At 39.8% G+C, this 13,990-nt stretch overlaps 1 protein-coding gene across 1 annotated transcript in view; it reads left to right on the top strand.

Moving 5' to 3' along the window:
- Positions 1-13,990, top strand: part of LOC135259680 (gamma-aminobutyric acid receptor subunit alpha-2-like) — an 82,365-nt gene that overhangs the window by 28,021 nt on the left and 40,354 nt on the right. Inside the window, exons 5-6 of the mRNA XM_064344296.1 lie at positions 1,085-1,305; positions 7,700-7,782. Of these exons, the coding sequence (XP_064200366.1) occupies positions 1,085-1,305; positions 7,700-7,782 (304 nt within the window). The remainder of the gene's footprint in view (positions 1-1,084; positions 1,306-7,699; positions 7,783-13,990) is intronic.

Genomic DNA, 13,990 nt, shown 5'->3' with positions numbered 1-13,990 from the left:
ACAAGAGGCAGCAAACCTATTTATCTGATCAAATTAAGGACCGAGGTGATTAAATAGGGTCCTAATTGATGTTAGTGTGGACACATGGCCACGGAAACTAGCCATTTGGTGGAAAATGAAGAATTCAAAGACAAAGAAAAAGACAACGAGCCAAACCTGCATTGTGTTAAGTTTATGGATGAAAGAACTTGAACATGTGTGTTGAACAACATACATGGAGCATTTTGACTCATCTCACTCTTTAATTTGATCAGTAAAAAAAATTGTTGCCTCTTATTATGTAATTGTTTTTAATATAACGCAGATTTACAAAGTGCATTTTTCTGTTCACGTGTGTGTATTATCATGTAGTAAGAGATATATTCTGTATTTGAAACAAAATTTTTATATCTGTCATTGAAATGCAAATATCAGTGGTTTTATAAAGAACATATAGGTGTATGGAATCTTTTAGCTGGTGACCATATTTATGAAACTTGTCTGTTTGTGGATTTTAAAATTCTCAAGTATCTTGATAGAGGCTTTTGTCATTTTATGCATGTGATTCTGACCCATCTCAGTCCTGTCTTTCACTCCATGTATTTCCAATAAATATACAGTAAATTAAATTAGAAAAAATAAAAATAAATAAATATATGAAACTGCATTACACACAGTCGAGATTAGCTCTCACATTTTTATTTTGTGATTTATTTTCCCTCCAAACATTTATTGATCCAGTCAAAATTATTTTTCAACAGGACATGTATGGCTGTGCATGTATATGTAATTACATTTTATCTCAGCTATAAAATGAGAAAAGACAAAAATGTCTGCTGTTCTTTACTTTTTACCATCTACCCAATTTTATAGCATTTTTTACTGGCAGAATAAATTCTCATCAAAGCTATTTAAAGACTCCCTTTCAGATGGGATGTGTTGCTGTGTGAGGGCCACAGGCTCAATCTCTGCTCAGGTATTAGGGTCACCCTAAATGCTTAAACCCATAGTCCTATGGTACCATTGTGGATCAAAGCTTCAGAACCCATATTTATCCGCTTAAAGGTTAACTAAGACAGCCTGTGTCATGTTCTTTTTTCAACAGGAGTACACTATAGATGTTTTCTTCCGTCAGAGCTGGAAAGATGAGCGGCTACGGTTCAACGGTCCAATGGAGATTCTACGTCTGAACAACCTGATGGCCAGCAAGATATGGACACCGGACACCTTCTTCCACAATGGGAAGAAGTCAGTGGCCCACAACATGACTATGCCCAACAAGCTGCTGAGGATCCAGGAGGATGGGACTTTGCTGTACACCATGAGGTAAAACCTGAGATGCTACTAACATGGGCTTGGCATCATGGAGTCTATAGACCTACTATAATACTCAGGTCTATTCTTAACATTGACAGTTGTGTCTGCATACCATTGAAGCCAAAATATTCTAGTTTGACACCTCTTATGAATAGTCATGGCGGGACATGCCTTGCAGACTATATAACATGTTTTCCAGCCTTGTTATGCTTATAGTTGATAGTATAATAGTTATGTTGGTTGAAATAACTGTCCCTGTTGAGTGAAAACCCTGTTTCTAATCCAAGTTATCTCAGTGTAGCACAGTCAGAAGTCAAAAGTGATCATTTTAAATCAACTGAGCATACTCAAGATGGCATCTCCAAATTACAGGCCTGCTCAGTTAATCCTCCAATCTCAAATGAACTGTCAAAGCCATTAATAAATAAATAAATAAATAAACAAATAAATAAATAAATAAAACTGTTATATTGTGGGCTTACTCAATTAAAAAACATACATTTACAATGTTAAATGCCAATTCTTATTGGGAAACATCAAATCTCATAAAAATGCATTTTTCCCTTATGAAACATGTATGAAACACATATTTCATTTCCACTGTTTTTTTTTTTTTTTTTTACCAAATTTGGAATGGCCAATGGCAACTGTAGACCTGTGCAATCAGTGTAATGTCCTTCATCAATTTGGAAGGGCAAGGAATTGCCTGAATTCCCCAAAACATATGAGTTAAGCTGGCTGCTTCTTAGCTAGCACTGGAATCTGCTACCTTCTGCTGCCCCAAAGGATTGAGCAGCTGGGCCAAACAGATTGCAGGAACCTTATCCTCAAGAGGGGGTGATATTGAGCAATGAGGAGGGGGGTACTCTGTTGACTGAAGCCCTTCATCCCTGGGCTATACTATGTTCAAATATACCACACTCCCCAGGAGTCCCTGCTGCAAGCAGCAATGACAGGTCTGGATTCTATCAGGCTAATAGGCCGCATCATAACTCGACAAGAGGGAGCACGCCCACAAAAACATCATACGGTTGTAGTGAGGTTTTGTCAGGTATATTTAGAACAAAGTAAGTTCAACAACCAATCAGAATTCTGTACATCTGTAGAGCCAAATTTAGTGAAAAAATGCAGACACAACAATGGTTTGGAAATATGACATATTTATTGTCTATGATAATGAATATATGAATAGGCTAATTTAAAACAATAATTTGCATAATATGAGGGGTGATATTATACGATTCTTAATCAGAGGAAATTATTAATATAGTGATTAACAGTACTACCATTTAACAAAGGTTAATTCATGTTATGTTTTGGTGGCACACTACTTTATATTTATGTGGTTGTTCATTTAATCAGTCTCATAAAATAAAGATTTAACAAGGGAAAACAACAAGGTCAGGGAATATGCTATTTCAGACCAACACAAACATAGCAAATCAAAACACAACAACAATCAGCAGTAAAATGTCCTAATTAGGTATTACAAGTTTCAAACTATCCCATCGTGTGATGTCAGTGCTAAATAAAATGTGTGTCAGCTCGTCAGCTGGTCCAAGGTCACGACAGGTGCATAGACTCCTCGGAAATGTATTCCTTGAAATTGGGGTCGTGATGGAGCTCCAGTCAAAAGGACTTGGATGTGCTTGTTCATCAAAACGGTTTGGTTTATTTTGGATGGTAGCAGGCCAACTCTGTCAATCTCATTGATCAAGATGAACAAGATGCGGGTTGTGGTGTACCACCAAGATGAGCCACATTGGTAGATGATTTTGGGCACCTGAACATTTGATTGGCTCATTGTATTGGAGCTGTCAATCAAACATTTTACTACTATTGCTTTAATGTTTAAGGTGCATTAAATCAGATTCTGTTTCCTTCGTGAATGGCGGAGTTTCTGCTCCAAACTGGTGCCTAATCGATCAAGCAGTGAGTTTATTGCAGACCAGAAATGTTAATTGTGAATGTGACTAAGCGGAGGTCAGTCCTGTGGTCAGGAAAGCAGATGTCAGAAACTTTTTCGTGTACAGTTGCATTATTACATTCCCTGTTTTTGTTCTGGGTGATGAGGTAAGTCATCAGTCCTTGTAAACAAAAATTAATTAAACACAGTTCATAAGACCAACTTTATCCAGACTCTTAATTGAACCCCGTCATTTAACACTTTTGGCATCAAGAGCCTAAATTAAAATAAACCTTTATAGATTACTATGTCAGAGTAAAATAACCAAGATAAATGACTGAAAAAAATTACCTTTTTGTCATTCAGCTTCAACATACTGTGTGTCTAAGTGTGTCTAAGGCAAAGACCTACTATCTAGTTTTGGCTGAACTGATTTGAGAGACATAGTGTCTTTACACGAACCTGTGTCTCTCTGCAGCTGTCTGATGTGCATGCATTGGATCCATGCAGTTATCCCAAATATGACATACCGGTCATACACAGTGATAATTTCCTTTTGAGGTGTATTTACAATCTATTTCTCACAAGCAAGCAGTCGTAGTGGCTTCACAGTTCTCTGTTGTCATTGCATCTGTCGCAGGTGGTTCCTCCCCCCACCCAGTGAGAGAGGGGTCCGGGGTTATTCACGCGGATGGGTGTGTCGCTAGCCCTTTCTGGAATTCCCTCGCCGTTCAAGGCTGTCACAGCACTTATAACAGGGAAACACCTTGTTGGCATTTCAATGGCTCCCTGTAATTCTCTCAACTCCTCCCTAGTGGGCTTATATTCCAGACCACGACATTCTTTATGGTTTTTGTGTCTATCCTTGTCTCAATATCTATCCCCAATTTTATTCCTATCTCCGTTTCTACATTACCATGTTGTTTATGCTTTCCATTTCCCTGTATATCCCATGTCTTTTTAGAGAGAGAGAGAAGCAGGCAGCATTCCTATGGTCAAAAAAAGACCACTTAATAACAATGGAATACTGCATAGAAGAGTGGACTATTACCAAGCTTTCCATATGAAATGATATTGTCTCTCTCTCTCTCTACGGTGATAATCTAAAACTAGATTTCTGACATTTCTGATGTTATAATAAAGTGGCAGTGATAATTAGCTTGATCTACAGTGGGGCCTATTGAGTGCTGTGACAGATGTGGGGTTGTGTCCCCCCTCGCTGGGCTCGACCTACGTGCCTGCGAATTGCTAACAGCTGGGTCTATGGGTGTTTCAGCTGAGCACTCAAACCGGGAGACTGAGACTGCCTTGAAGTTACTGCTCGCGTTGAAAAACCGCACATCACGGCAAACATACTGCAGTGATACATGCACATGCCTGCCCTGGCACACATTAGCTTGCATCATTACACTTGCTTTTTTTGACAAATTGAACTGCTTCCTGTATGTTGCGAAAAGAGGAGACAAATTGCTGAAGGTTGTGGGAACGGACTTGCTTTGTCTGCTTCTAGTGAATAATGCTGCACAGATCACTTGCAACCAAACTTGTAAGCAGACCCCTGTTAACCAGGGCAGGCCACATAATCCAGGAATCCAGTTGTGCACTTTGTGCACCTGCCTTATTTTTACCGATTCCCATCAATCTAGTATTTTAGTCACAAAGCCCCTCAGTAATGATATGATTTACTGCGCACGACGGCCCAGAAGCCCTTCCGTCGGTTCGCTGATGGGATTGTTATAATGACAAGCGGGCATCCGTTGACTATGACAGAAGCACCGCGCAAGCTGAAGTGGTTTAGGGGAAGACGTGTGTAAATCCAGCTGCTGTCGTATTTGAAGTGCCTGCCTGCTGGGCTCATTCATCATCTCAGATCATCGTACGGCTTATGGCAGATGTGCGTCACATATAGGGTCCAGAGAAACAATTGGGCTGCTGTTCCACATGCATTGCAGTCCTCCACAACTAAAGCGTTGACAGAGTCTCATATTTTAAGCCAAATAATCTTTTACTTAATTGCAGGTATCACCTCAATTAACCACTCGATGTGTACTTTATCAGACGTGTGGGAATGACACTGAAATGTTTATGCCAGTTGAGGCTCATCACGTGTCAAAGTATTTGGCAAATTAGACAATGCCTCGATAAATTGTCCACTGAGAATGCATACAATCATTTTTTCTCTGAGGGGGTGGGAGTTGATTTCAAATGAGCAGTGTGCTCCACGGTGTTAAAATATTGCAAGGAGAACAAACAAAACAAGATAATGAAAGATCTAGGTGTGCGACATGGGAATTTCACTATATGATAACTGTACAACCCAATTCCACCTTTTTCGATTTTATTTACCCTCCATAAATATTGTATATAGACAAATGGGAGACAAATTAAAGGAAAGAAAACCTGAATAAAGGTGTGTAGAAACAAAACAAATGCAGATGCTTCTATACAGGTGTACTGCATGATACAATTAAGCAACTGAACTGACACAAAGGCATTTCGGCATTGTTCTCAGTGTGCTTTTTTATTTTGAAGTTTCATATTTTGAAGAGTGATGGTATGGGATAGAATCAACTGGAGGTCTTTCTGCATTATAGTCAAAAATCCTCACAGCCTTTCTGAGATGTCTGATTGAATGATCTTTTCTTTTTCAGTTGTTTTGGTTGTTACTTTGTTTAACGTGTAATACCTTAGCAGATCCTTGTTCTGTTTTATTGTACTGCCGGTAGATCCTAGCTGCTCAAATTTGCTTTGTGAACTCTGCTATCCTGACAAATGCCATGTTGTACGACAGATGAGTAGCAACATGTGTAAAATAAATTAAATCCACCTGTTTCTGATGTACCATTTTCTCTACACTTTTCCATAGCATCATCAGTTTATGAACTGATTAAAACCCATAAAATAGTCCACAATTGTGCAATTAGATATTTGCCCATGCTGCAAAATTATTTCTGAACTTGTAGTGCCTACAGCTACAAATGTAGGATAATTGCTGAAATTCAGGTTGACATGAAAGGTCACATGCTTGATTATTTCTCTTGACCATAGATATAGCAAAGATAAAGAAACAACTGTAACCGTGAGTCTCAATCTCTCCGTTCAATTTTAATTAGTGAGAATCTCCTACTTTTGGTGGCCTTATTGAGGTCGCTCAAGTAGTCTATCGAAAATAAGATGGCAGAATAAAATTAGGGTTTTTTTTTTGGATTGCATATGTCCTTAAATAGTCTAGGTGTGTTTGATTGAATCAGGCCCAACACATCATTAATAAACTGTCTGTATTGTTCATATGCAGTATCACTCTTGTTCCTCTCCACCTCTATATTTCTCTATAACATGGATAGTTTGTCTTACTCTGTCTTCTGTATGCTCTCTCTATGTTGAATATACAAAATGAATCACTGCTGGTTCTGTGCTACTACAGAACCCTTGTCTTGGTGCACTGTTTAGAAGTTTTCATTCCAGGCACGTACTTTGCCTGATTGAACCAATTGTGGTCTTCATTGAACCAGTTCACTTTCCCTCCCTGTTTCTCTCTGTTTTACCCGCTGGATTGCAGCCCTTTAGTTTTGTTGCTGGCACTTAAAAACGGAGGCACTTTGCTCCGTTGATTGTTTAGCATCTGTTGGCCTCAGCCTCAGCAGAAGCACCCTCAGAAAGTTCTCTCATGGTAGGCAGACACCTCCAGCTACAATAGGTTTCCAGTAGTAAACAAGGTGCATAGAATATCTCGTGAATTTACAATTTAAACAAAATATACATATAGGCTATACCTACGATGGAAGTTTGCTGTTGGACATTGAAAAACTTCTGGAGCTGTGCTGTAAACACAATTTTAAGGAATTTATAAATGACATTTTTCCAGTGGTAACAGTGACAGTGGTCATTAATTCAATGTGAAATTAAGGTTTTGACTGAGAAACAGGCTACAATGAATACAATAAGAATGCAGCATGCTAATTCGCACTGCCCCTCACTGCCCAGTACCACTTTCTTACTGTTGATTGCTACTTCATGATTAATGCTTGTAAGGGATAAAGCTGTTATGCATGTTTCTGGCATAGATGGTGTTAAACTAGATAACTGTAGCTTTCTGAGTTATGATTCAGATCAGATTTTTAGTGTCCCAGTTCCTAGATGGGATTGTAGTTGCTATGCAGCACATGATAAGCATTAATGAATTGTTAGTTGTCACTGTTTTTGCATTATATAGGTATTGATAAATAAAGTCAGTTGGTTATTTTTTGCTCTGAAACATAAGTTTAATAAGATGAAGGACAAACTGTTGTAACAAGAGGTGTTTACATGCATTTTACCTCCACGGAAATTCCTCCATCGGAAAATGTCAAAAACATATTTTGTGGTATGCACAGTGCATGAAGGTACAGTGTATGCTGCACAGTTGACCCGTAGAACCATGATTTTAACTTTAGCTGAGCCAAGTTTTCTGGGTGCTACCGAGGGACCATCAACGTATGTCTGTGTGCTTGTTCCTAGGTTGACAGTCCAGGCAGAGTGCCCTATGCACCTGGAGGACTTCCCCATGGACTCTCACTCCTGCCCCCTGAAGTTTGGCAGCTGTAAGTATCCATGACAGCCACAGTACACACACTCATCAAAACTGAGGCTTTGCACTGTTATATGACTATAAAATACAGTTGGTTAAACACTATATTAATTGGGACAAGATAATACCAAATAATTGGCAGGTGCGTGGGTGGGGGTGGGGTGGTGGGGGAAGGGATTTGGGGGCTTGGAGGCTTGGGTGGGATTGAGGTAGTTATACCCAGGTGTGTTGCTAATTAGTTTTACATGTGAATTAATCTTTATTTGCTTGTCTAGCTGATTGCACTACCAATGACCGTGTAACCGTGATAGCCAGTAATTCGTTTTTTCTTTTTTTTTTGATAAACTGTGTCACATGTCACATTAGTATAGTCTTTGTGCCTTTTAGAGCCTTGTAGGTGTATCAGGGTCCTGCTGACTCCCCAAAAAGGGGGGGGGGGGGGGGGGAATCATCCGTTCATGACAAGTATTTTATTCTAACGCACCATTTATTCCCCTGAAAAGCCTGGAGCCCCCACATGGCCTGACTTCCTCAGTAAATGGCCTTGCTAATGCAAATGTATTAGTCTCCAAGCTCTCAAGATTAATGGCTTTCTTATGTATTAGCCACACACTTCCCCGCAGACATCCCACTAAAACCTACAAAGAAGAGACACCGAATTGGAAATAAGACCGAAATGTGTCACATTAGTAATTAATGCTTAATTTCTTCTGAATCTGACCGTGCCAATTTCATTTTTCATTTTTCTCAACAAAAAAAAACAATCTGTAGTTGAATGCTGTAAAAAAAAATGCTAGTTCTGACACTTCCATTTGACCCCTTTGAACCATGAAAGGCTCATTGTACCGAATAATCAAATCATGGATGAATACCAATTGTTAATTTATACACATGCATTTTTGTCCTAGCCTGTCTGTTCAAGTAGCATGTTACATTGCTTAATATGAATTCAAATGAATACAAAGTACAAATTGTAATACAAACCCTAAATAAGGATTGGTCTATTATAAACAGGCAGTCTTGATTATGTTGTTTCTGTGTTGGAGCTGTGTTTGAGATTGAAATTGGTGTAGTTGGATATCACAATCTAGAGTCAAGAAATCCTAAAGTCTTATGATCCTACATCTATTTTAACTGCCTGTGATGTGTTATTTGGATCAACATTTCAGCACTATATTTGTCTATGACCTGTTATGACCTATAGTATGTCTACTGGGTGTGTTTTTATGTGTGTGTGCCACATACACTACCATCTATGACCCCTGCTATATAATTTCCAAAAATAGGAATTATATAGACTTGTTGAATTTTTACACTGAGTAGGTCACGTTTCAGTTTGTCTTTATCAAAGTAAAACTGTGCAGTGAGCTGACTGATAATATCCTCCCTGGTTTTGTTGTCTTCTGTTATGGCTACTGCGCCAAAACCTTCCATTCCAGGAGAAGCAGATGCCCGATGTCTCTGTCATTGGCAAATTTTAGTCATTGTCTCCTGGTGGCTGTAAAAAGAGCAGCTACCCATAAACACTAGAGTCTGCGTCGGCTCTGGAAGTCACTGCTGCAGTGGTAGCAATGCGATACAGTTAATCTGCAATCAGAGTTTACCTTTACAGAAAGCATTTAATTTCTCTTACATTCCCCAACATCTTCTCACTGTCCCCTAAAAAACCCCTAACTAGTGCCTACCCCCGCACCGTGACTAAACTGGGGGAAAAAAAAAAAAAAACAGATTTGCCCAATGATGTTGAGCTAAGCCAAATTACGTTCCATTGTGTTGCATATTTGGCTCACAATGATTTCTGGTTATTTAGAGACCTTCCACCTCACCGTGCTATCTTCAGCACTAGACCAGGATGGAGAAATGTGTCACCTTTGCCACTTACTGGCTTTGACAGAATCTGATTCGTTGCACTGGGCCAGTTACATAATATCTCAACAAAAACATGTTTTCATTGTACAAAGTTACTCACGCACCCGAAGCACAGTCTATAAGTCATTAATCAGAACTTCTAGGTCAGAAGATAAAACTATTAATATCAAAATTTGGCCAATTTACGAAAAAACAACATTGACAATCTTAGCTCACACAAATTAAACAAGCTATAGTCCAAAGCAGTGCTACCCAATGTTTCTTAAATTATTTCATGTAACATGGCCCTGTGTGTTTCCATATTACTATCTGAAGATAATGTGATCATTCAAACTTTGAAGCTACTTTGATCAGATATTGTTATTCACAAATGTAGCTGAAAGTCCAGTGGGAAGAATTATTGATTGTGAGACTGGAGCATATGTGATGACAAAATTGCCAGGGAAAAGAAAGAGAAAACACCAAATAACCCAAGTTTGGGGCTTTATTGGGTGAGCATGTGAATGGTAAATGGTAAACGGACTGCATTTATATAGCGCTTTTATCCAAAGCGCTTTACAATTGATGCCTCTCATTCGCCAGAGCAGTTAGGGGTTAGGTGTCTTGCTCAAAGACACTTCGACACGCCCAGGACGGGGTTTGAACCGGCAACCCTCCGACTGCCAGACAATGGGTCTTACCTCCTGAGCTATGTCGCCCTCGAGTCGACGTGAAGTCGTATTCAGATTCTGAATTCTGTGTGTTCACGTTAGGTCAGATAATCATTGGGGTTATATCTGTCGGAATCTCTGAAGAGTGCCAAACCTGCTGTGCTGTATAGGTACAGTATGGGGCATGCCCCACCAAGCAGAAACTTGGCGAATTACATACCTGCCATCCCAATCCTCTGTTTTATCCAGACTTTCATAGGCATGGTCTCTTCTTTTAGTTGTAATCCTTCTAAAGATTTATACTGCCATATTAAAGGCTTGCAGCAAGGATGTTCAGTCCAGGGTCACAGTGTCTGCAGGGTTTCATTCCAGTCTGCTGGTAACCAAATAATCCATCTCATCTTCGTTGCCATTAGACCGTTTTATCTATCCTCACCAGTTCTTGGGTTCGAAGAGTGCCTGGAAATCTGCAAGGGTAGAATTTTGCGGCCCTGACTTACAGGCACAATCTCCTAAACAGCTCAGAATACCTTATGCATGAGTGTAGTCGTGGTATTTCTGAAGTAGTTCAGCCTGCAGGAGGGGGATGACATTTTTAATAAAGCCAAGCTCTCCCACTAACAAATAAATAGCACAATCATTACCTACACCCAATGATCTATATTTGTCATGTGGTGGGCAGAATCACGCACTCTCAGGTGTCAGTAGTGAAGCATAAATGCTACATAACGAGTACAATGTTAGGACAGAAAAGAACAAATGTACTGTAATGTCCTCTCAGATGCTAAACAAACATTAACACTTTTGGGGGCGTGTTATGAGAGGTGCGAGCAAAACAGTTTGTGAGTAGTCGTGGTGTGTCTGGACAAAAGAGCTCTCTTGAGGTGGAGGAGGAGGAGGTGATAACATTAAAACAGCTCACAAAAATAATCTGTGATGCGGGAGGTTCCTTTTGCTTGGATCCCAGAATTATTTCCTATGGTGCATTGGGCAATAAAATGCGTATGAAGTGGAGGGACAGTTTGCATTAATTGAGGGTGTTGATTACAGTGATTAAATAGCACCATGTATGACTGTGATAAGATTGAACTTTGGCTGGACGTACTAACTAACATCCAATGTGTTATAAGGGTTTTGCACTTGATAAGTGCAACTGGACACTTTCACTTTGACTCATTTTAAAATGACTTTTTCAGATAAAAGTTCCATGTGCCCTTTAAATAAGAATGAATTCGCTCTATGGCAGGTGTTTTTTTTCTTTTTTCTATTGTCTCCCCACAGGGGAATTACACAATATCTCTGCCCTACAAACATTTTTATTGAAAATATAATAATAATATTACCCATCAGAATACTTTTTTTCTGCATTTTTCATTTTCCTTTATTTGTAGAAAGAACAAAAAGCTAAATCACGACAAGTTAGAAGGGAAGCACGAGCTGAAAATATCTGTCCCTGTGCTTGTGTTGTTTAGTGCTCATATCTCGCCCAGAGAGAAAATGTCATCCTCTTCACCCAAGTGGAAGAAACCCCTTGGCCTCGCCCCCCTTTGCCATCCCACCTTCTCCGTCATGAGGCAGGTGTACGGACTGGAAGGCATCTGAGGCTGCTTTCATAGAGGGGGGGTGAACGGGGGGGGGGGGTGGGTGAAGGTGGTGGGTGGGGGGTGAAGGGGGGGGGGGGGCTCTCTGGGTTGCAATTAAAAAAGGGCACGGGCACTGCTGCCGGTTGCCTCGGTTAAACGGAATCCCCCGGGGCGCCGAAAGCAGTCCGGTCCGAAAAAAAAACAGAGGAACAGGTGAAAAAGCTGGGGTGAGTGAGAGGCTGGGGTTGGAGCTGTGTCTGAGCACAAGTTTCCCCCCCTCCTCCCATTCCCGGGGGGGCCTGTTTGGGAATACGCTCACGGATTCAATAAGCCTTCCCAGACAGAGCTGAGAGAGCACGAGGGTAGTTCCTTAACAGCATTTTACCACAGACTTCAGCCGTGAAGTACCGCCATTAGCATTCCTTTATTTTGTCATCACACATTACGGATATTAAATTATAGCCTATTTCTCAGCCGACAGTATACCACCACTTTATTATTAGTACATTTCATTATCTTATATGCCGTAGTGCACACTTACTGTAAGGTGAAACCCGTCAAAGCTTGAAAGGGAATTGCGTTCTGTTACATCTGGTTACACAGATGCTATTAAAATGTTTTGTTGACTGGGAGTTCTCTTCGCTTCAAGAGCATGATGAAGGTGTATTGGCCTTATAAATCTTTGCGGTGCGAGGGTCATATTTCCAACTCGCAGGATATTGTGAAATGCTGATTTATATGAGGCAGTCCAGTGTTTTATTTATTTATTATTTGACATTTTTGAAACATTGCCTGTGTGGGTGTCGGTACGTTTGGGATGCCAAATAGGATTTATTTTTTTTAAACCAAAATAAATGTGCCACTGCACATTTGAATCCAATTTGCACCATATCAGAGGAAAGTGGATCTCAGATCAAATCAGGACCAATATTCAGTCCCTGAGCCAAAAACAGTATATGAAAATGTTTGAAAATCGCTCTGCTGATACTGCCAATCTGCAATTTCTGTCCGACCCCCAATATGATATTGTAAAAATAGGATTTAATCCTTCAGAAATGCTGCACTATGATCATCGTGCCCAGTCTCTAGTGTCACCTGGTCCCAAGTAAAGCGAATAAATCCCTGAATAAAACAGAGTACGTTCAAATTAATGGAACAAGCAAACTTGTGCAAGTAAATAAATAAATAAATAAATACACCCTTCAATTATGGCTGTGGTTTATTAACAAAATGGCAGTGGACAAAGCTATGATTGTTTCTAGCATATGTTTGGATTAAATGTCATAATAATGCAATAAATAAAAAATACTGTAAGCTACTCATGTCAATTTTTAGGAAGAATTTCTAGAGCAGAAACCACAATGTGATGCTGCCTCTGGCCTGTGATAAATGCATCAGCCACGTCGCGCAGATGCCAAATCTCGGCAATCCTCGCCCCTATAGAAGGTGTTCTATTTACGGCTTTATAATGTGAGCATCACAGAGACTTTGAAAATGGATTGAACTGTTCCAGTGACTAAAGTGATACCTGCATTGACATCTATGGGAAAAACATCGGTAGATAGGGTCGGGAATCGTGGTCGAAAGCGGACATCTTATGACCGTGATGCTCGTGCATTACTTACTCAGATGACTGAGAATGCCAGTGCAGGACGTGATCAGACTGTATCAGCAAGAACAGTCTGTCGACAACTACATAGAGATGGGTATTATAGAAGGGTTGCAGTGTGCTAAATCCCTCATTGCAAAGATGAATGGCTTGATGAGTATGGAAATAATGCTAATTGTCTTGCATTAAAGGAGTAAGTAACGACTTTCAGTTAATTGCATTATGCTACAGTACATTTCAGTGTTAATGCTTGCCACATCTAACTTGTCAACAAAATCCTTGTAAGAAATGTCAGGCAGGTAAATGGCCTAAAGATTTATTCATTAAATGGGTACAGTTATTTGGTATACAATTTTTAGATGCTTTGAAGCATTTCAATAAAATATTTATTGTGAGAAAGATATATGGTGTTTAAAATGGAATGTGTATATTCCCTGAATGTTGTCATTGTAATGTTAACATCTCATCCCCCCCATTTTTTGCTAGACTTCCCTTGTTTCTAATCTTTCC

Source organism: Anguilla rostrata, chromosome 7 (assembly GCF_018555375.3).
Source record: "Anguilla rostrata isolate EN2019 chromosome 7, ASM1855537v3, whole genome shotgun sequence".
NCBI lineage: Eukaryota > Metazoa > Chordata > Actinopteri > Anguilliformes > Anguillidae > Anguilla > Anguilla rostrata.
Note: the sequence above shows the minus strand (reverse complement) of the source record. Positions and strands in the feature narration are given on the sequence as shown.